The sequence below is a fragment of the Chiloscyllium plagiosum genome, chromosome 19 (assembly GCF_004010195.1).
Source record: "Chiloscyllium plagiosum isolate BGI_BamShark_2017 chromosome 19, ASM401019v2, whole genome shotgun sequence".
NCBI classification, from domain to species: domain Eukaryota; kingdom Metazoa; phylum Chordata; class Chondrichthyes; order Orectolobiformes; family Hemiscylliidae; genus Chiloscyllium; species Chiloscyllium plagiosum.
In genome coordinates, this window is record NC_057728.1 from 11,894,242 (window position 1) to 11,918,102 (window position 23,861).

The 23,861-nt window shown below is 39.9% G+C and overlaps 1 protein-coding gene across 13 annotated transcripts in view; it reads right to left on the bottom strand.

Moving 5' to 3' along the window:
* The window catches only part of cdpf1 (cysteine rich DPF motif domain containing 1), an 83,238-nt gene that overhangs the window by 37,828 nt on the left and 21,549 nt on the right, over positions 1-23,861 (bottom strand). For 7 of the 13 annotated variants that reach the window (XM_043709094.1, XM_043709095.1, XM_043709093.1 and 4 more), the window contains 2 exons: positions 23,188-23,299; positions 7,790-7,866 (listed from right to left, as the gene is read on the bottom strand). In XM_043709094.1, the coding sequence (XP_043565029.1) occupies positions 7,790-7,866; positions 23,188-23,299 (189 nt within the window). Of the gene's footprint in view, positions 1-7,789; positions 7,867-18,842; positions 21,492-23,187; positions 23,300-23,861 lie in introns of those variants that run through there. The other 6 variants (XM_043709102.1, XM_043709101.1, XM_043709100.1 and 3 more) reach the window with 3 other exon arrangements.

A 23,861-nucleotide genomic window follows, 5' to 3' on the forward strand; every position in this document is an offset into this window, starting at 1 on the left:
TAATCAGTCTCCCATGGGGAACCTTGTCGAACACCTTACTGAAGTCCATAGAGATCACATCTACTGCTCTGCCCTCATCAATCTTCTTTGTTACTTCATCAAAAAACTCAATCGAGTTTGTGAGACATGATTTCCCATGCACAAAGCCATGTTGACTATCCCTAATGAGTCCTTGCCTTTCCAAATACATGTACATTCTGTCCCTCAGGATTCCCTCCAACAACTTGTCCACCACCGAGGTCAGGCTCACTGGTCTATAGTTCCCTGGCTTGTCCTTACCACCCTTCCTAAACAGTGGCACCACATTTGCCAACCTCCAGTCTTCCGGCCCCTCACCTGTGACTATCGATGATACAAATATCTCACGACCCTCCGAAGAGTAAGCCACTCAGACTCATGCACCTAACAATATGGGCAATTTAGCATGGCCAATTCACCTGACCTGCACATCTTTGGACTGTGGAAGGAAACCAGAGCACCCAGAGTAAACCCACACAGACACAGGGAGAACCTTAGACCTTGGTGCTGTGAGGTAGCAGTTCTAACCACTGTGCCACTGAACCTCTTAAACATTTCTTTCTCTATTTCTGTAACTAAGATTTTTGTACCTAGGTACATTGTATCTAAGATAACATTGTGTGGTGATATTCTTGAATTTGTCTGCATTCCAATCCATATGGACTGTTCCAGAAGGTAAGGAATTATGGGAAACCAAGGCATCCATTATATGCATCTTCTAAAGCCCTGGTTTTGAACTTAACTGATTCACAAGTAAATATATCATAGTGTTTTAACTATTTCCCTGCAGGTTCTTTTACTGTTATTGATTAACACACTCTCATTGCATGTTGCTGGGGGTAAAATATCTTATTGCTTACTTAGTTCCTCAACATGTTAACAAAGAAAACTATATTGAATATATTCCATGAACACCTTCCTCCATGCTATTACTACAAAATTGGTCATCCAAGACTTGGGAATACTGAATTGTGCAGTTTGCCACATTGGCTACTTCCATTCACCAAATTTGGAAAAAGTGGATTTCTTCTTCCATTTTGAAATAATATGTCTTTCTTCACTGCTGTTGTCTCTGTCTAAATCAGCCGAGCTTCATGAAATTATATTTTTGCATTGGCACTTTTTTAAAATATATTTTAATTGAAAAAATAATTGTTTTAATATTACTACAACTACAAATACAAAACAATACAATGCAAAACAGTACAAAAAAAGTTTTTTAAAAAAAACTCAACCCACCCTCATGTACAAATGTATAAACATATATAGAAAAATATAGAATTTAAAAAAAAAACAAACTGGCCATTTAACTAAATAAATAAATAGCAACCAACAACAAACTAATAAATAGTAATAACTCAGCTCAGCCAAACAAGACACTCATACATTCACAGTTCCTCCTCTCTGGATAACGGACTCGTAAAATGCAAACGTTACAGCTATATAAAAGCACTTGTTAGTGTGGCAGATAAATCTGTGTCCAGGTGTTCCCATAAGGGCCGCCATTGTCTTATAAAAGTTCTCAGTTTTGTGGTGTACCATATTTGTGAGAAAATCCAAGGGGATGTGCTCCATAACAACTTTCCTCGAACCTGACAGGCCCGCCGGGGTTTTGGATACCCAACCTAGCAAGGTATTCTTTCTTATGCAGAAAGTGAGGATATTGAAAAGTTCTTTCTTACGCGCATCTGCAGGGAACACACTGGACAGGCCCAGAAGAAATCAGGTCCTTCTCCACCCTTGCACCCAAAAACCTCTCCATTGCATCTGCCACAGCACTCCAGTATATTTGGAGCCTACCACAAGACCAGAGACAATGGGTAAGAATGCCCGTACAGACCTTGCACTTGGGACATGTTGAAGATACCCCTGATTTAAATTTTGACAAATGGTCCAGAGCCAAGTAGATCTGTGGAGAATCTTCAACTGTAAAGCATGAGTCCTATTACAAATTGATATCTTTCTTGCATTTTCCCCAAATATCTTCCCATGCCTCTGAGAAAACTTCAACACCCAGCTCTCTCTCCCACACCCTGTGGAGTCGATCAAACTCATCTGATGTGGAAACACCCCAATTGATATAAAGTACTGACAGAAAGTGTATTCTTAGCACATTCCCCCCCCCCCCCCCCCCCGCCCCATGTCAGATTTGTAGGGATCAGTCAAAAGTGTAGTCTTTTTATTGAATAAAATCCCTAACTTAAAAAAATGAAAGAGGTCCATATTAGATAGCTTGTATTTCCATGCTAACTGATTGAAGGACATCATTACGTCTCCCTCAAATAAATCGCCCATGCAAGACACACCCCTAGCTGCCCAAAGCTTAAAGCCGGATCTATCATCCTCAGTTGAAAACCTGGCATACCCACTAGAGGTATGAAAGATTTGCCAACATTGCCTTCCCTCTGCCGAATTGCCTTCCATGCTTTAACAGTATTGATGACTATTGGGTTACGGCAATATTCCCCAACCGTCCTCATTTTGTCCAGAAACAGCAAACTGGTAAGGGCGCACCTTGCCTGGGAGGTTTTGATATCTAACCATATTGAAAGAGGATCCCCACAAGCCCAATCACTCTGGAAGATCCACTCCCCCAAAGCTGTGAGGCAGTTGCAGTTTAGCTAATTTAATGAGGGGCTACTTACAATGCCAAATAAAGGCGCTAAGCCAGACATTCAGTCTTCTGAATATTTGCTTTTTGAAAATCTGGGGGAGCATCCATATATGGTATATATTCATCTTAATAAGCTCTATCCGACCCAACCATGAAACTGGAAATGCCTCCCATCTTTGAAGGTCTTGTTTAATTTTGTCAAATAATTGATCCAGAACTGGAGTAATGAATGTGCCCAAATACACAAAACACACCTGTGACCACCTGAATGGGAATCGATGTTGGCCCTCAAGTCCTAGCTCCTTCATAAGACATCCATAAGTATAGCCTCTGATTTCGCAAAATTAATCTTGTTCCCTGAAAAAAATGCCAAACATGGAGCTGCATTGTATCAGGCGAGGCACTGAAATGGCTGGATTTGACAACAGAATTATGACATACAATGAAATCTTATGTAATTTTGATCCCACTTCTGGAGCTGAAAAATTGGGATCTGCCAATGGTCCAATGTAAAAAGCAGTGGTGAAAGGGGACAGCCCTCCTGGCTGCCCCTGAAAATGTTAAAATTGTTTGATCGTACCTCTTTGGTGATGACCGCCAAGAGAGGGCCACTATAAAGAACCTTTACCCATTTTATAAAAACTTCACCCAAACCAAACCGCTCCAGAGTATAGAAAAGGTACGGTTACTCAACTCGGTCAAATGCCTTCTCTGCATCTAGAGAAATCACTAATCCCTGTATTAACTGTTGTTGACATGCTTGAATTACATTAAGCAGCCTCCTAACATTATTGGAGGAACTGCGGCCATTTATGAAGCCTGTCTGATCCACTTTAACAATAGAAGGTAATACAGACTCCAGCCTTGCATTGGCCCTTTAAGTAGTCAAGGTGAGATTATATCCTATGGGTATGCATCATGCAACCGCTGTATGCGATGCCAGAAGGAAATGCTAATTAGGAAATTCATTTTGCTGTTGTGCATTGCTACCTGAAATTTTCTTCTGATTTCATGCAAGTGATACATCACTCCATCCTGCCCCATTCCAAATCTACTTTTACATTAAGATTAGAGCCTACATTTATAACATATTCCATCAAATGCTGGAATCCAATACAATTGCTGGTTTGGGTTTTGCTAATATATTCAGTTATGTATAATTTTACATTTCAGCTTTTTATAACTTTTGAGTTAGCTATTTTCAATCTCAATGGATTTTCAACAGGTTTCAACAGCAAATTATGTTACCTCTGAACTGGAAGCTGTATTTTTCCTTGTGTCTGCTGTTTTACACTGTTGGGTGCTGAGAATAAACCATTTCTAAAACTTATTGGATTTGTCTAAATTTTGTATCACAAATTGGTCTCTTCAAATTGGTGAAATATTAAATATAAAAATTTTCTTTTACTGTCCAAATTAACTGAAAATATCTTAAAAAGATGCAAATGGACAATATAACTTAGCAAATGTTGTTAAATATGTATGTAGAATTGAAAATCTCCAATATGTTTTTAGTCATTATCCAGAACTTACATCATGTGCCATTGTGTGTTACTTTGGGTTTATTTGTTGATATTTAACATTGAAAATGTCTATTTAATCAACAATGTTTAGATGTTCTTATGTAAACGGTTGCTAGTGAAATTTAATTGACACAGTGACATCTCCTGCTGTATCCTACAACGTGCAAAAAAGTAACACTCTGATTTTGAGAGAAGGTTGTGTAAAATTACTTTACGTTAACAAATTTGATCTCCAGCTTACTTTGGTATTTCTGTGGATTTGAAGAATTGATTTTCTATTTGGTTGGGTTGAAAATGTAGATTATGCAGTGCTGCTTTTGGAAAAAACTGGTCAGCCAGCCAAATATTCCATGTTTTGTGGAAGAGTCATATTGACTTGAAACATTAAGTCTATTTCTCTGTCCACAGAAGCTGCCAGATCAGTTGTGTTTCTCCAGCATTCTCCGTGTTTGTCTAATACTGAATGAGATGTCCATACCTGATATGATTTGAGCAGCCTGCTATCCTCCAGGGAAGATGACTGAAACAGGCACTAGGTCCACTGCTTACACACATGAGAATTTTGATCCCAACTGAGTGCGACAGGCTACATGCATTATTTTTATATCCCCGTAAAATAATCCAAGGATTAGGTCTGGGACAGTTTGGTGATCTCAGTCCTCCAGTAGCAAACAATTTGTCGTTCTCAGGCCAGTTGACCATTCTTGTGAAACTAACCTCTATGCAGCAGCAACACAGAATTCAAATTATGAATGCTATTTGATTTCCAAACCTTTGTTTGTTTATCAGATAGGATGGCCTGAAGGGGAACTTTCACATGTGCCTGGACAAAAAGCCACTCTCCAACTCTGGACTGCAAGCTCTATACATCTTTAGGTTGAGTTAGCATGTTTTGTCATACGTGTAGAAGCCTATATTTTGGACCATTGGATGTAATATCATTGACTAAGAAGGGCCCAGATAGTAATCAAGGGAGTTGGGTGAGCGCTTACCAGAACAGTTGTATATGAGGGAGCATTTTGATTCTTCTTTGGCTCGACTGAAGGAAATAAATTAAAAATTGTTTTTAATTGGAGACTGTGAATGCAATTGAGGGATCTAGATGGGACTCCATGTTTTAAAAATATAGTGTGACTTCTGAATTGCATTAACACTTGATTGATTGGGGATGTGTTTCTTTCCGGGGAAATGCAACTGAAGAGGCCCATTAATGGCACGTGTTAAGTTAGTTTGCACATCCAAGATTGGAGAAATAATCTGGGTTGCTGCTACTCTAGGATCTCCATTTCTCACAGTCACAACTTCACCTGAAGGAGCAGCGCTCTGAAAACTTCCAATTTCAAATAAACCCGTTGGACTAAAACCTGGTGTCATCTGACTTCTGACCAAGAATTCTTTTACTCCAAGATGACAAATTCTGTGTTCTATTTAACCCATCTCTGAAATATTCTTCCTGGCAATATTATTTCTGATGTTCTATCTTCCTAATGTGATTAGTTATTTTCCATGCTTAAAAAGATCTTTGCAGATATAGCAGAGCTGCGGTACTAACAGGTTTCCCATATTTTGTGGCTAAAATGGAAGATTATGCCCTGCAGCTTCACTAGATGGCACCATTTTTAAAAATAAATTCTTTGCTCATCAAGGATTTTAATTCCATTTTGAAGCCTCCTGTGTCCATTTATTCTCTGGCTGAAACATGACTCGAGACTGCTCCCACACTATGCATTCTCTTTCTGTTTTGGAGTAATTAATTTTCCTTTAAGGCAGCTCTGAACTCTCCTCTCCTCTCCTGCCTCTTACCAGGTCTTTACCATTGCCCAAATTCCTTCCCAATCAAGCTTTGCCATGGAGATTTGTTCAGTAGAGTTCTTTAAGGTGCAGCTCTTTCCTGGTGTTGATTCCAGGAGGAGGTGACTTAAAGCAAAGTCGGAAGATACTGGAAAATTTGTACACACCCACAGCTGTTAGCGTGTGGTATGAGGCAGCTAAATGGGAACTATACACTGCTCACCATGTTAAATAAAGCGAATCTGCACCTCACTATGTGATAGGTTTGCTGCCACCTTCCTCTTTTAAGCATAGAAATCTACAAAGTCTGTTTGGTAGCGGACACTATTTATTGGTCTCCCTGGAAGATGCTTTTATATTGAATAAGTAGTTTATTGCATGTTTGTAACTAGTTCCATGTTACATTGATATGATAGACATCATTACAGAGACCAAGGAGGACCTGAATTTTTCGGTCTCATTTTTCTGTGACTTTAAGATATTCTGCACTCAAGTAAAATGCCACTATCCTAATGGGTAGTGCTTAAAAGACTCCTCAGTATTAACTCTTTCAAACCTTTACACCCTTGTACCCAACCAACTGTATTGTGTTCTTGAGGCTGTTATACTGCTGCCAGTTATTTTGTACTGCAATGAGAGGCAAAGGGATAGGTGACATTACAATTGATATTACCACAATCCATATGAAAGGTGTGCATCATGAACTTGAGCACCGTAACATGGTTAATCTTTGCACACACACTGCCAGCTGTAGAATGAGTGTGAGTGGTCACTTGACATGTTGTTTCGAGTTAGTACTGCAAGCTCAAGATCTGAATAAATATTTCAAATGGCACGACTGTGGGATCACCCCTGACATTGGACAATCAACCTGATCACAAAGAAACAGTTTGCTTCAATACGGTTCTCCCACATTCTGTGGTTGCATTATTTGAATTCCTCCTTATCTATGTTTGTGCAAACATTATATTGCCCAGTGACATTGAACAGTATATTGTGAGTTTACCCATCACTATGGGATATGAATGGCTGAAATCCACTTGTTTCCAGGTCTTGCTTATAGCTAAATATTGAATTTCCTGTTTTCAGGGTCAAAAATCAGTCAACATTTTATGACATAATTGAAGTCTTTATCTGTTTTGTTTTAACAATAGCTTTTACTTCTCTTCTGCAGATATTTTCTCTTACCATAAGGAAACATTAGTTTGATCTGACTACATATTTCTTCCAGAACACATACAATATATTTCTGGCACAGAACAAATGGTCTCTATTTATCTGTGATTGAACACAGAACATTTGTCATTATGGCTAACAAATTCCCAGTCAAAGTCTGGGTAAGTGCAAATCTCCTGCAGTAATTGGTCACGAACTATGTAAAATAATGGTGATTCCCCAATTGGCAAATGTAGGTGTAGAAGTCGGCAATTTAACACCTCAGACTGGTCCCACCATTCACTGAGTTCAAGGTTAATCTGTGTACCAAATGTCTGTTACTATCTTTTGATTAACAAAAAAAACATTAATGTCCCATTTGAAGTTAACTATCCTTCTTATTTGACACCTTTACAAAATTTTGTAAAATATGTTTGATGACCACTCTACCAGATCTGAAAATGAAACTAACTTCTGTCCTTTTTTTCTGTAACATCTTGAAGATATTTGGAAGTTTTTAAACTTTCACCAAATTAGCAGCCAGCCTGAAGCTGTCACATTGGAAGCTGATCAAAAGGCTCTGGTAACAAATTGCCATATATGACAAGGACAAAAGGTCCATTTCAAATTGAGTTTCAGCACAGGAAATGCACCCATGATATTATAAAGTAGAAAAATAAATCTCCACCTGTACATAACTTTTTCTGCTGTGCAATAATTCTGGTAAATACTTCCATCGGTGCCAGTTTTGGTTGTATTTATCTCCTGGAATAAGGAACAAACAACAAGTACAATGGAACAGGATAAACAAGGGTTCTCTATTTGATTGAGGTTTCCTGTGTTCAGGTACATGCAGGACAGGTTAAGGCATGCTCAGAGGGTGAATTTATGTCATGGTATAAGGGCTTGACTGTGATCAAGAACTGACATGATTCTAACACACTTAATTTCTTGCTTGTTGTGGTATCAGTCTATTAAAACTGTTACCTAAATGAAACTTTCTGGTGAATATTTACCTAATATCAACAGAGCAAATTACCTAGGTTTGTCATATTGCTATTGGTAGGCAACTACTGTGTGCAAATCAACCACCATCTCTACTTCCTTTTCAACAATTGCAGTTCAAAAAGTACCTCATTAGCTTAAAGCACTTTGGGACAATATGGGATAATGAGGATGGTGTATAAATATAACCACTTCTAAGGGTACTGCTTGTCACTGGCCACTCAGGTGTTTTTTCTTACAAAAAAATAACTACTTTGATGTACAGGTTGCACTGCAGTGCACGGATTTACATTGATACTTAGAATTACCCTGATAATTATCAGGGATATTGGAACATTTAAGTTGTCGCAATTCTCAATCAAAATTTAGTCTTAGTCATGGATTCCATTGATTCTATTCTTCAGCAGAGTCAATGGCTTATCCAATATTCAAATTTTTAACATTTAAACTCTGATAAAATTATGAGAGATCAAAAGGATGTATGTTACAAATATACTTGGATCAGTTACTAATTATGAAAAGCAGTAGAAAAAAAGCTAGTTTACTTTATAATAATGCATTAAACTGTTTCCATTTCTTCAAGAATTCAAGGAAGCTGACCTTCATATTAGGTAAGTCAGTTTTCTTTATTCATTGAGTGCACTTGGACATTGCCAACTAGGCCAGCATTTATTCCTAATTGAACGAGTGGAAATGGTGGTGAACCCTGTTGTCAGTACACCCACAGTGCCATTAGGAAGAGGGTTTTAGGATTTTGACCCAGCAACATTAAGGAATATCTATGTAATTCCAAGTTAGGATGGTTTGTGGCTGGAAGAACAACTTGCAGGTGGTAGTGTTCTCATGTATTTGCTGTCCTTTTCTCCTAGTTGGTATAAAATGCAAGATTATTAGAGCTTTAGTGAGTTAGTATAGTACTCTTATAAATGATATACCCTGTTAAAACTTTGCATCAATGGAGGGTTGAAATGGGTGGATGGGATGCCAATCCTATTTGGCTGTTTAATCCTAGTGTCAAGCTTCTTGAGTACTGTTACATTCATTCTGGCAAGTGGAGAGTATTCCATTACACTCCTAAGTTATTCCTTAAAGATAGTTACAGGCTTTGAAGACACCTCAGGTGAGTTACCTACAATACAATTATCAAGCCTCTGACCCGTCACAGTATGTATATGGCTGGTCCAGTTCAATTTCTGGTCAATGGTAAGCCCCAGGATGTTGAAAGGATGGGGGATTTCAGCAATGGCTGAATGTTGAGAGGAGACGGTTAGACTCTCTCTTGTTAGAGAGAATCATTATTTGGGAATTGTGTAGTGTGAATGTTACTTGGTCACTTATCAACCCAAGCCTAAATGTTATGTAGGTCATACTGTATATGGGCACAACCTACTTCCATATCTCAGCAGTTCAAATAGTAGTGAACATAACGTAAACATCAGTGAACATCCCCTCTTCTGACCTTATTTTGAGGCAAGATCATTGATCAATTGATGGTAAAACAAACAGAGAATGCTGGAGAAACTCAGCAAGTCTGGCAACATCTGTGGAGAAATAGTGTTAACATTTTGAGTCTGATAGGATTCTTCTTCAGAACTTTCAGTTCAAGCCAAAATAGTTAACTCTCCTGCCTTTTTAAATGTCTGCCCAAGTAATCAAGATGTGACAAACTGTTCTGGGTAATTGGCATTAAATACCAGCATTGTCAGCAAAGGTAATACTGTGAGTAAATATAACATTTTCAATTCTTACAAAGTATTCAAGGTGTCATGTAGCAAGCTATTTCCTGGCACAACTGCATGTTATTTACAGTTCTAGAGTAGCTTTGAAGGACTTCACTCCCACTGTAAGTACTAGATTAGATTTCCTACAGTGTGGAAACAGGCCCTTCGGCCCAACAAGTCCACACTGACCCTCCGAAGAGTAACCCACCCGGTCACATTTCCCTCTGACTAATATACCTAACACTATGGGCAATTTAACATGGCCAATTCACCTTACCTGCACATCTTTGGACTGTGGGAGGAAACTGGAGCACCTGGAGGAAACCCACGCAGACACGGGGAGAATGTGCAAACTCCACACAGACAGTCGCCTGAGACTGGAATCAAACATGGGACCCTAGTGCTGTGAGGTAGCAGTGCTAACCACTGAGCCACCGTGCCACCACGTTCTGACTTGATGACCATTATGGGGAAATCAAACAATAAAAACATGGAAATAAAACTGCGGCTGCTGAAAAATCTGAAGTAAAAACAGACATTGCTGGAGAAACTCAGCAGACCTGACAGTATCTGTGGAGAAAAAGCAGAGTTAATGTTTTGAATCCAGTGACCCTTCAGAAAACATCGAAAACAGAGAAGCATAGAAAATAGGTACAGGCGTAGGCCATATAACTAATGAATTGGTTCCAACAGCTTCCTGTGGGAGAGAATTCCACAGGTTCTCAACTCTGAGTGAAGGAATTCTTCCTCATCTCAGTTCTGAATGGTCTTCCCCTTGTTCTTAGACTGTGACCCCTTGTTCTGGACTTCCTAACATTTGGACTATTCTTCCTGTGTATAGCCTGTCCAGTCCTATACGGATTTTATCTGTTTCTATGCGATCTCACTTATTCTTCTAAATTCCAGTCGATTCAGTCTTTTCTCATATGTCAGTCCTACCGGGAATCAGTCTGGTGAACCTTCGCTGGACTCCCTCAAAAGCAAGAATGTCTTTCCTCAGACTAGGACACCAAAATTGCGCACAATACTCAAGGTGTGGCCTCAACAAGGTCCTGTATAACTGCAGCAAAACTGACAGTAGCTCGGAAAAGATGGTTTAAATGCCCGAAGCAGGGGGTTGGGGTGAGGGGAAAAGGAACAAAAGAATCGGTGGAGACAGAGCCCAGAGAACGAGAGAGACAGGAAAAGAGATGACTAAGTCGGGGGAAAGAAAATGGGGACTCAAAGTAAAGCAAAAAGGGATTGATTGTGCCAAAAGCAGCCCGCGTCATAACAGACCTAGGGTGTAGGGATTGGTAAAGGACATAGAGGAAGGTGTTCAGGATGTAAAACTGTTGAATTCTATATCGAGTCTTGAAAGTTGCAGGGTCCCCAAGTGGATAAGATGCTGAATATGGAGTGGCATTGCTGCCACCTAATGGTATGCACTGCAATTACATCTTACAGTTTAAAATTGGACTGATCAGGAAAGAGGGAGTAAGATCAGGAGGAAGTGATCAGAATTCAGGAGGAAGGGCTTTTGGCATTAGGAGACCCAGAGGACTGAGGGGTAGGGGAGAATAGGAGGAGTCCTTTCGAATTCACCCACTGCTATCTGAGTCTCTCCGATTCCCCTCTCCAGTGATAACCCCCAACCCTAACAGATCCTGCAGGTTTTTGCTGCCAGACCATTTTTCAATATCACTGTTGTTTTGTGCACTTACGCAGTGCACGCATTGCACATGATGCAACAGCATGGGGTTGTCAGAACTGTGCTTGGTTCCAAATAAGCACAAGGGCACTGTTGCCCTGCAGTTTCGTATTTGGAAAACATTGTCTTATTTACTGAGTAGTTTCAAAAACACAGGTTGAATTTTGATCACGGAGACATAAAATAGAACCAAGTTTGGTCACAAAAGCCTTGCCTCTGTAGGCTCTGATTAAAGTTAAAACGTTCATAGGGTGTGTTCCTAATTGGGGTGGAGATGGGTTTCTTATCTACTTAAGAGGCAGATGGGTCAGATGAGATGCAGGACTCATTTTGATTCTTCACTGCAGTCATCCCTAAGGCTGCTGGTTGGCTGGAGGGAGAGAGCTATGGCTTGTGTCAAGGTCACCCACCACACCAGATCAAAGCACAGTGGCACATTCTCCTCGTGTCTGCGTGGGTTTCCTCCGGGTGCTCCAGTTTCCTCTCACAGTCCAAAAATGTGCAGGTTAGGTGAATTGGCCATGCTGAATTGCCTGTAGTGTTAGGTGAATGGGGTAAATGTAGGGGAATGGGTCTGGGTGGGTTGCGCTTCGGTGGGTTAGTGAGGACTTGTTGGGCTGAAGGGCCTATTTCCACACTGTAAGTAATCTAATTGCAGGAGAACCAGCAGCTGGGCATGCGAGGCAGAACTGCTCGTTCATTGAAGTTGACCTGCATCTAATGTCAGAAAATGTGTGTATATGTGAGTGAGTGTGGGTGTGAGAGAGAGAGAGAGAGAGAGATTCACCTCTTACTTCCTGGTCCTGTTGCATCGCCTGATGGGCTGTCTCCCTGAAGGTACTCTCAGTCCTCAAGGTGCACACTTGTCTGAAAGGCAATGTTAAGAAGAGCACAGCAAAGGACCACAATGACCGAGACCCTTGCAGAAGGGTACTGGAGAGCACCACTTGATTATTCAAGGCCCTAGAATCGCATCTTCAGAAGCCTGATGTTCTGCTCAATGCTCATCCTACTCAGATCTTTCCGCACCTTTTCAGGATCAGATTGAAAATCTGAAGCAGTCTGGATGGCAGAGGGAGTTATAGCAGCTGGTAGGAAAGTGACATGTATGGAGAATACTCTTGCACATGGAGATTGCATGAGTATCAGTTCTTCCTGCTAATGGATCTCATTAGCCAGTTATTGTTGTGTTGATGGCACGTGTGTGCAATTGATAATGCCCAGTATGCAGGATGGCACAGTGGTTAGTACAGCTGCCTCACAGTAGCAGGGATCCAGGTTTGATTCCTTAGATTGTCTGAGTGGAGCTTGCACATTCTCCCATATCTGCTTGGGGTTTCTCTGGGTGGTCTGGCTTCCGTCACAGTTCAAAGATGTGCAGATTAGGTGCACCGGCTATGCTAAAAATTGCCCATAGTGTTGAGGGATGCGCAGGCTAGGTGGATTAGCCATGGTAAAACACAGGGTTACACAGATAGGGGATGGGTCTAGGTCAGATATTGTTCAGAGGGCTAGTGTGGACTTAGTGGGCAAATGGCCTCCTTCCACCCTGTCGAAACTCTACGATTTCTACCTCAGAATCCAGTAATGGAGGTGATCCCCAATGGCTAGCGTCCCTGCAAAAGCTGTCTCTTCCATTAAATGAATCTACTGGACAGCTCTGGCAAAGAAGACAGCAGTGACCAGAATGCAGTGACATGCAGCCATTTGTAAGGTGACACTAATGTTCACATTTGATTTTTGAAAGGTGTCAAGTGAAAAGGTTCAAGGCCAAAGTGATTTTGACAGGATCCATACAGCATAGCAACCATCCTATAAGATGCAAGGTCTTTGGTAGTGAGTTAACAGATGTTCTGATAATTTGCTTGAGGAGCTGCAAACTCCTGCATCACTGCTTCCTGTTCATTGACAGGAAGATCTATCTTTGGTGACTAATCTTGTATTGCATATGTGTCCTACTCTTCTCTCTGATGTCCTCCTGATGTTCTTCTTAGTTTCCTCTTAAATCCAAAATCTGTCAGTTGTGCCTTCATTGCAAGCTAAAGCTTTCCTTTTGAACATGTGGCTTTCTAGCCCCTCAAATGTATGCATCCAATAATGCTAGCAATATACTGACTTGGTTTGAAATGTGGGTTCTGAATGCCCATTTTACTTGCCACCTTTGCAGCACCAAGGAGATCTCCTTAGCAAAATGCTGAGTTCCTTCAGACTCTACTGGAATGTAGGTGATATCCTGAGGCAGCCATAATTGTCTTGCCATTGCATAGCCACCTTCCCTCAGCTGCTCAGAAACTCTAAATTTTCTGAACTGGTGTGCTTTTTTAAAAATTCAATTTTATCCCTTCAATAAACTCTGAGGTAAGCTTTAATACCAGTTTTAGTAAGTTCATTGGAGATTACAGGATTCCTATCCTGCCCTTTTTTGATGATTACTGCCGGCCCAGGAAATTGCGCCTTGAATTGAAATGTCACTTTCACCAGCATTTTTGGAGAATTCCTCCACTCTGCTTCTATCTTCAAGTCTGTGACTTGTTATCAGAATGGAGGAAAGATAGAAAATAATAGGCAAGTAAAAGGGGGGGGGGGGGAAATGGCATTACAGTGGAGTAAAGCAAAAGGTAAATCTATGATAGAGTGGAAGACAGGAGAGCATGAATAACAAAGGCTTTCATGGTAAGATAAAAGCCAAATGAAATAGCACAGGGTAAAGTAACCAAAAATTTGTCTAGATGAAGTGTGAAATGCTGGATAGCAGCTGTTAGTGTAGATTGAAAGAAATTAAAGCAACAAAAAGGAAAAAAAAAACAACAAAATGGAGGTAGAAGTTATGATCTAAAATTGTTGAACTCAAATGGCAAAAGCTGTAGAATTCCAAGTCAAAAGAAGAAGTGCTATTTCTTTATCTTGTGTTGAACTTCACTGGAACACTGAGACAGACCAAGGACAGAAAACTCAGAACACGGGGCAAGGTGGAGAATAAAAATAATTAATAACAGAAGGTGCAGAGTCATGCTTGCAGACTGAACAAAGACGATCAGCAAAAAAGGTACCTGGTTTGCTTTTGGTCTTGAGTAAACACAAACAAGCAGATGTTTATTTTGTGCAATAATGTAAAAGGGGTGATAATAATTCCACCTTGTTTTACATTATGCCTGATTTATACTTCCACTGAAATCAAACTCAGGTGAACTGTATCATCAATTTGACTCATGATATCTCCTTTTGCACAGTCATGATCGACCTCAAACCTCTAGATCCTATGGCAACAGAAGAGGCATGTTAGTTTTGATTGATTATACAGGGAAGAAGTAGTGAATTTAATATTCAATAGCTAATCCTGCTATTATAGTTCTGACTTGTGTCACTGAATGGCAGCTTGCAATGAATCGATGTGATTGATCACCTCGTTTGATGACAAAAATAATCCCCCCATAAGTGGAACTTGGTTCATTATTTAAAAGTTAAAGCATACTTTGTCTACTCAAAAGCAGAACTTTATTTTAGAATTTCTTTTAGTAATGTTGGAAAACTTTACGGGCATGTCATATTAGCAGATGGTTGGGAGTAAATAGTGAAAGATTTAGTGCTTAACTTAACAGAATTTGTAAAGTCCATTACATCTGTTAGATGACAGTGTTTAAAAACTGTATCATTGCTAAAACAGCATTTCAATAATACAGGTAGACTTACACATACCAGATTAGGTAAAGATGAGAAGCTGGCTAAAGCAGCAGATAAAAATTTCTGTTTACAATGTACTAGTAGCCCAAGAGGAAGCACCAAAAGTAGCAAAACTGCTCAATGTTCAAAGGCCAAATAAAGAAAAGGACAAGGGCCTTTTTGTCTTGTATTAATAGAGGAACAGTGTAAGTACTGGAAATGTATCAACCTCACACTGAAAGTAAACCAGTAAACAACCTTTCCTAACAGCATATAATCTTTCAAGGCACAAAACTATTACATTGCTGTTAAACAAAACCCTGCTAATTCTCTGGAACCTGATGAAGGGCTTATACCTGAAACGTAGATTCTCCTGCTCCTTGGATGCTGCTTGACCTGTTGTGCTTTTCCAGCACCACACTCTTGACTCATACTCTGGAACATGTAAACTATGTCTTTGTCAATGAAAATTTCAACATTATTTGTTCATGCACTCTTTAAAGCTTCACTTTGGAATGTTATTAATTATAGTTAAAATTTTAATTGGAATATGATTCACTGATGCATTGTACTTTATCTTTGAGTTTTGGCTACAAGAAAGGAAATGCAATTTGTTAAGTCATATATAATCCCTGTACTGACTCATTTGGTTTGATAGCTATCAATATAGACTTGAGATATGCAAGATGTTCCGAAGTGAAGTTATGTAACGCATCCTGGAGCCATTGAGTCATAGAGATGTACAGCACGGAAACAGACCCTTCAGTCCAACCCGTCCATGCCAATCAGATATCTCAACCCAATCTAGTCCCACCTGCCAGCACCCGGCCCGTATCCCTCCAAATCCTTCCTATTCATATACCCATCCAGATGCCTTTTAAATGTTGCAATTGTACCAGCCTCCACCACTTCCTCTGGAAGTTCATTCCATACACGTACCACCCTCTGCATGAAAATGTTGCCTCTTAGGTCTCTTTTATATCTTCCCTCTAGTTCTGGACTCCCTAACCCCAGGGAAAAGACCTAGTCTATTTCTCTTATCCATGCCCCGCATGATTTATAAACCTCCATAAGATCACCCCTCAGCCTCCAATGCTTCAGGGAAAACATTGTGGGTCTGAGTGGGATGCTGTTCGGAGGGTTGGTGTGGACTTAGTGGGCATAATGGCCTGCTTACACCCTGTAGAGATTCTATGATTTCTACCTCAGAATCCAGTAATGGCCCCAGCCTATTCAACCTCTCCCTATAGCTCAAATCCTCCAACCCTGGCAACATCCTTGTAAATCTTTTCTGAACCCTTTCAAATTTCACAACATCCTTCCAATAGGAAGGAGACCAGAATTGCACGCAATATTCCAAAAGTGACCTAAACAATGTCCTGTATATTCGCAACATGACGTACCAACTCCCACACTCAATATTCTGACCAATAAAAACAAGCATACCAAACACCTTCTTCACTATCCTATCTGCCTGCGACTCTACTTTCAAAGAGCTATGAACCTGCACTCCAAGGTCCCTGCTCAGCAACACCCCCTGGGACCTTACCATTATGTGTGTAAGTCCTGCTAAGATTTGCTTTCCCAAAATGCAGCACCTCGCATTTATCTAAATGAAACTCCAAGTACCACTTCTCAGCCCATTGGCCCATCTGGTCAAGATCCCGTTGTAATCGGCGGTAACCACCTTCGCTGTCCACTACATCTCCAATTTTGGTGTCATCTGTAAATTTACTAACTGCACCTCTTGTGCTCACATCCAATTCATTTATATAAATGATGAGAAGTTGTGGACCCAGAACCGATCCTTGTGGCACTCCACTGGTCACAGCCCTCCAGTCTGAAAATGCAACCCTCCACCACCATACTCTGTCTTCTACCTTTGAGCCAGTTATGTATCCAAATGGCTAGTTGTCCCTGTATTCCATGAGATCTAACCTTGCTAACCAGTCTCCCATGGAGAACCTTGTCGAACGCCTTACTGAAGTCCATATAGATCACATCTATGGCTCTTCCCTCATCAATCCTCTTTGTTACTTCTTCAAAAGACTCAGTCCAGTTTGTGAGACATGATTTCTCACACACAAAGCCATGTTGACAATCCATAATAGTCCTTGCCTTTCCAAATACATGTCCATCCAGTCCCTCAGAATTTCCTCCAACAATTTGCCCACCACCGAAGTCAGGCTCACTGGTTTATAGTTCCCTGGCTTGCCCTTAGCACCTTCCTTAAACAGGGACACCACATTAGCCAACCTCCAGTCTTCCGGCACCTCACCTGTGACTATCGATGATACAAGTATCTCAGCAAGGGCCCCAACAATCACTTCCCTAGCTTCCCACAGAGTTCTCGGGTACACCTGATCAGGTCCTGGGGATTTATCCACTTTTATGGGTTTCAAAACATCCAGCACTTCCTCCTCTGTAATATGGACATTTTTCAAGGAGTCATCATCTCTTTTCGCACATTCTATATCTTCCATGTCCTTCTCCATCGTAAACTGATGCAACATACTCATTTAATATCTCCCCCATCTCCTGTGGTTCCACGAGTGGGATGGCTTGCTGATCTTTGAGGGGCCCTATTCTCTCCCTCGTTACCCTTTTGTCCTTAATGTATTTGTAAAAACCCTTTGGATTCTCCTTAACTCTTATTTGCCAAAGCTATCTCAGGTCTCCTTTTTGCCCTCCTGATTTCCCTCTTGAGTATACTCCTACTGCTTTTACACTCTTCCAAGTACAGGTATTCACTCGATCTATCCTGTCTATACCTGGCATATGCCTCCTTCTTTTTCTTAACTAAACTCTGGATATCTTTAGTCATCTAGCATTCCCTACAACTACCAGCCTTTCCTTTCACCCTAACAGGAATATACTGTCTCTGGACTCTTTTATTATCTCATTTTTGAAGGCTTCCCATTTCTGGCTGTCGCTTTACCTGCATGTTCTTCCATTTTTACCCTTGAGTGACCCAAATGAGACATTTTTACTGATAGCTCCATAATCATTTTCCTGCTGGACTTTTTTCAGGGCAAATTATTTCTAGTGGACCAAATTCTGTATCCTGGGAAGTCAGGGAAATAAAAAAAGAGCTGTTAAAAGCATTTTATCTGTGGACCCACAACCAGTCGTGGGAGCAGTGCATTTGTCAAAGAACATTTTTGAGGAATTCTAACCATTGGACTGAACGTTACACCAGTATTGAGAACATTGCACGTTATTAAGTGTGTTCCTGAGAAACGGAGGAGGAGGATTGAACTTACCAACGTGGACCAAACTTTGCAGAGACAGGAAATTTCTCAGGATTGAAGAGGTTGATGGAAGTCAACAATTATCAGATTGTTTCATTAAAATAACACCTGGTATGGGGAGATTACTGGAGATCCCAGAAGGGAGGGCGTAGACGTTGAACAGAAGAAAATTACAAATGGAAAAGTTACAGCCCAATTCTCTGATTGTGCACATGGGGGGGGGGCAAGATTTATCTGATACCTATACAGCTCAATTGGGATTCTGTATGCTAAATTTTAATTAAACTTATGGATTTATTATTTGATCAGTTTTATCCATTGGACATTCATGGTGCCCATGATATGGGTGCCATTCTTAAGCTACAATCATCCTTTAATACATATGGAATGAAAACAAAATGTTGGAGAAGCTCATTAGGTTTATGTGAAGAGAGAAACAAAGTTAATGTTTCAAGTCTGAGATGGCTCTTCTCATATTATTAATTTCTGATGGCACTGAATTACAGAAGTTAGAGAAGAATGTGAAGAGGAGAGCACCCATTAACCCTTTTGTTCTTTTGAGGTATCATATTGACTATTCCACTTTCTTAACTAATTCCCTGGGATTGCTATGGGCTTTTGTAGTTCTCTTAGTAGACTTCTCGATTGATCAATAGTCCTTCCTTTAATTGCCTCTGGTATCACCGCTTCTCACTTGCTAATTATTAATTCTGGAAACCAATACTGGACTTTGCACCTGTCTTAGCTTCATTGAATAGATATATAGAACTTGCCTCACTTCCTGCATTCTACCAGTATTCTACCATGTGGAGCAACTGATTGCTTCAATGTAGCACCAACTCAAGCCAATACAAATGGAAAGTAGCAAATCTGGACAATCAAACAACATTACCAAAGCCCAGTTCTGAACAGTCATAAAAATGAACCCTCTCCACAGATGCTGGCAGACCTGCAAAGTTTCTCTGTCACTCGGTTTTTGTTTCAAATTTTTGACAACATTTTTCTTTTATTACCGGAGCTCCATTATAATTAGCTCCACTTATATCTTATGATTGACAGGAAATTTTAACTTGCTGAAATAAATAGCAGGATCTGAAATGTTTCAGCTAAGCCATGCTAAAAAGTAAATGTCTCGCTAATAGCAGATAGTTAACAAGCTGTTTGAAGAATTGTCAGTGAAAAAGGAATTGAACTATTTACAATTAAGACTTGAATCACAATCTCTGGAATAATGTAAACCAAAGAACGATGGTTTAAACTGAGTTGCTTTTGACCATACTTCAACTTGCAGCTATGAAACAATTCATATTAGTCGAACTATTACCTAAATAAAAAGCTATGTTAAACCTGAAGTTGTTCAATATCAAGCCGAAAATGCTCAGCAGAAGGTGCATTTCCTGAAATGTTAAAGCAATTACAAGTTACTGCTAAAGCAAAGTAATTTATGGAGCAGTTTAAATGCTGGATAAATCTGGCCATAAACAGAGGAATTTGTAAATATATAAAACTTCTGAACTGGCGAAACCTTTAAGAGGTTTGATTATTGCATCCATTCTTGTGTTAAATATATTTTCACTTCTAAAAGTGATGAATCTTCAAATGATGGAGGTGGGGAAGATATGGTGCAATGGGAGGTGTGGAAAGAAATAAAGAGTAGTGAATGCAGAATTCAAGAAAATGAAAACCAAGATTTAGAAATAAGTAAGTATTTTAGACAAGTTAACTCAAAAAGAAACCAAGCAAGAGGAAGTTAATTAATTATCAACAGAAAACTTGAAATTTTTCACAGCTTTAGTGTCTGACTTGAGGACATTAATCCATCCATCAGAATATTCGCCCATTTTCACCCTTGAAATATCAGAGCATCTTAAGGTGAAGAAAGGGGATGTGACTTCACTTAGGGCCTTGCTTCAAATAACCTCCCTAAACTCCTGTCCCTCTATCTCATGTTCCTCAAAACATTTTAAAACTCTTTATCCAAGCTGTTGTTACCTTATTTCCTATGTCAGTGAATAGTTCTGTGAAGTGAGTGCAAAGGAACTTCTACTACCTTAAATTTGTTTCACAAAATGCAAGTTGTTCTTGTTGTAGTATACCCTTTTATTTGAACCCCAAAAGGAGCTCAGAAACGATGGAGAGAATAAGACCTGTAAATAGCATGAGGTCAAGCACTGCTCATAGCTTCAAAGCTTCAGATACCACATTTTCAGATACCAACACCTGATTATTATCAAACAGATATATGATTTTCAGTGTTGCAAGCTTTATCAATTTTCCCACTAGCTCAGATGTTGCAAATATGCGATGTACTTATCTAAAGAGGCTTTGGTAATATCATTTCTCCAACATGCTTTTGCCATAGCATTGTCAATAGTACTCACAAAGACATTACTATACATAGAGTCCCTAATAAGAGCAGTGCAGTCAAGAAGATAAATAATAAAAGCAATGGGTATTCTGTCAAAATAAAGATGGAAATTAGTGAATGGGGTGTTTCTAATTCTCATCTGGTGATGAGTAGTGTAGGGAAGAGACAACGAGCAGAAGAGTTTTTGATATTGTGAAATATTTCAAAGATTGACAAAATTTTCCCATTCCTCTGATAAGGTGACTGAGGAACACAATCATCTTTTCTCCTCTTGTAGATCAATATGTCAGTCAGTAATCATTACAGGGCTATTAGCCCGCCAACTCAGACACGTAAAACATTATTTCTGCAGATGATGCCAATATATTGTTTCTTAAATGGAGTACGTTGCTGGGCTTTCTCCTGGTATAGCAAGTGTTTACAAAAGAAGTGGCAGACAGTTCAATTATGAATAAACTTCTGCTCTTCACTTATAGAAAGAAAACCTCTTTCAAGTGTCCAGGTTGCTGTGAATATTTAACCTCCATATTTTCTTCTTAAAGCTGCCTCTTTGCTGTGTTCACGTAAGGCTTAAGGCTTGAGGTTTGTTACTGCTTTTTCTTCTGCAGGTCCAGCTGAATCTCTTCAGGAAACTCATCTATATGCTTCTTCACACAGGGAATGCAGAATCGCTTCGTATAAAAAAGACTGCATTCCTAAGATGATTATTAAACAAAAAAGGGAAGAAAAACATTAGTGAAAAGATGTTTTTGAAATGTATAGGTATGTTTGTCATCCGAAGCTCCACTCCAACACCGTTTCCATCAAAAGTCTATTTTCTTTCAAGGAATTTAGTTTTCTCTATATTACTCTACAAATTTCCTCAACTATTGTTCCTTGATGCCATATGCCAACCATTCTTCTCAATGCTCCAAATTGCAACTCATACTTTACAATGTATCAGAAAGAATTAAAGGAGTTAAAGTTAAGATTTTGAGAACAAGAGGTATTTAAAAGGGTGCAGGGGTATGCTGATTCAATGTCAGGTCTCGAGGAGAAATGGACAAAGGAGGAGGGCTGCGAGTCCGAACCAAATCAAGGTAAGATGAGAGAGGGAAGGTCCAGTGTTGACAGCAACCAAAGAAAGATAATGGAGGGTAATAACAAGTAAGATCACAGAAATACAGAATAGAGTCAGCAATTAGGAGAAAAACGGTGAGCAATGCATCAACAAGAGATAGCATGGCAAAACTGTATAAGTGTCAAGGTCGGGGGGGGACAGTGGCTCAGTGATTAGCACTGCTGCCTCACAGCACCAGGGACCCGAGTTTGATTCCAGCCTCGTGTTAGGTTCCCTTCTTGAGATGCTTACATGCATGGTGCAATTGCAATATGCCAACATCTGTGAACGGCCACGATTTATTTCAGCAAGTACAAGTTTTTGGAGGATCACCTAACACACTCTATGATGCTTGCACAGCATGTCAAGCGAGGCTCTCTGAACAAAGGAACTATCCTCCCTTTATACAGGGTTTTATGTCATAGTCAGTCATGCATGCAAGACACAACCCCTTGCTTCTTCCACATAGTCACATGCCACCCAAAAAAAGTAAAGTGATTAGATTATTTCCAGAAACAATATGAGATTAGGTTATTCCTTAAAACAGTATTTACAGAGTATGATTAGGTTGTCACATCCTGCATACAAGACAGAAAAACACACCCCTAGGACATCCAATTTCTTACATGTCAGCAGAACAAATTAACCCTTTAACAACTCATTCGGGGTGACTGTGTGTACATTCTCTTCGTGTCTGTGTGGGTTTCCTCCAGGTGCCCTGGTCTCCTCCCACAATCCAAAGATATGCAGGTTAAGTGAATTGGCCATGCTAAACTGTCCATAGTGTTAGGGAAGTGGAGGTTAGGTGCATTAATTAGGGGTAAATGTAGAGTAATAGGTTTGGGGAATGAGTTTGGGTGGGTTACTCTTTACAGGATCGGAGTAGACCTGTTGGACCGTAGCGCCTGTTTCCACACTGTAGGGATTCTATCATGATTCTATGAAGTCTCAGTGCAAGGGTCTGGAAGGCAAAGTATGGCAAAGAATAAGTCAAAGCAAAGTGTGGGGGAGAGAGAGAGAGAGAGTCACAATGAACGCAACTTAGGGATTCTAAAGCAAAGTTATGGAGTGGCAGCAGGGCAAGTTGTGAGTGGCTCTTTGGCACACCTGAGCAAGGTTGTACAGAACAGGGAAAGGAGGAAATGGGAAGGAATGATTTCAGTTTGACCAGCCTTAGCATCAGAACCAAGAGTAAGTGAGATACAGGGCTAACTGTGGCCTACTTTGTTTGTGATCGAAGTTCTTTCTCCCCCAAAAGTACTGATATATGAACAATTATGTGGTACACATACCTGACCAACACACACAACAGTGTTGCACAGACAACAGTGGGAGCCAAGAATCAGAAATGTGTCCCTTTGAGGGGTGAATGGATCATTCATGGTATAGCATTCTTCTAAGAGTCTGTGAAAAGAAAGTTTATTAAACAAATAGCATGGAATGGATAGGTAAACGCCAGCCTCCATTCTCACAAAGTCATAATTTCTTATTCATTTCAAAGTTGATCTCCAATAACAGTTCTGCTTTTATATATTTAGCTAGTGCTAACACCAGACTCTTCATATTTGTTACATTCAATAGTTTGGAAATCATAACATTTAATTGGCTTAATCTGCTAACATTATCTCGAATAGAGGTAATTGCAACAATACTCTAAAAAGAAACAAAAAATTACAAACCGCGTGTTTGTATTTGATCCAGGTTGACATCGTATATATACATTGTCCATGGACTAAGTGTCCCTTGCACAGAAACACTTTCCAGTTTCTTCAACAGTAATAATTTATTTTTAATTTAGCGGGCTCTAGGCTTTCAAGATAGGGAACATGATAATGAAGAGTGTATTTTCTATCAAGGGTGCAGGAATAGGGGTTTCAACCATTTTTGAGACCCTAATAAAATCAAAATGGAGCAGTGCAAGATTAGTTTTTCATGCAATGAATGCTGAGTTAACTGAATAAAATTG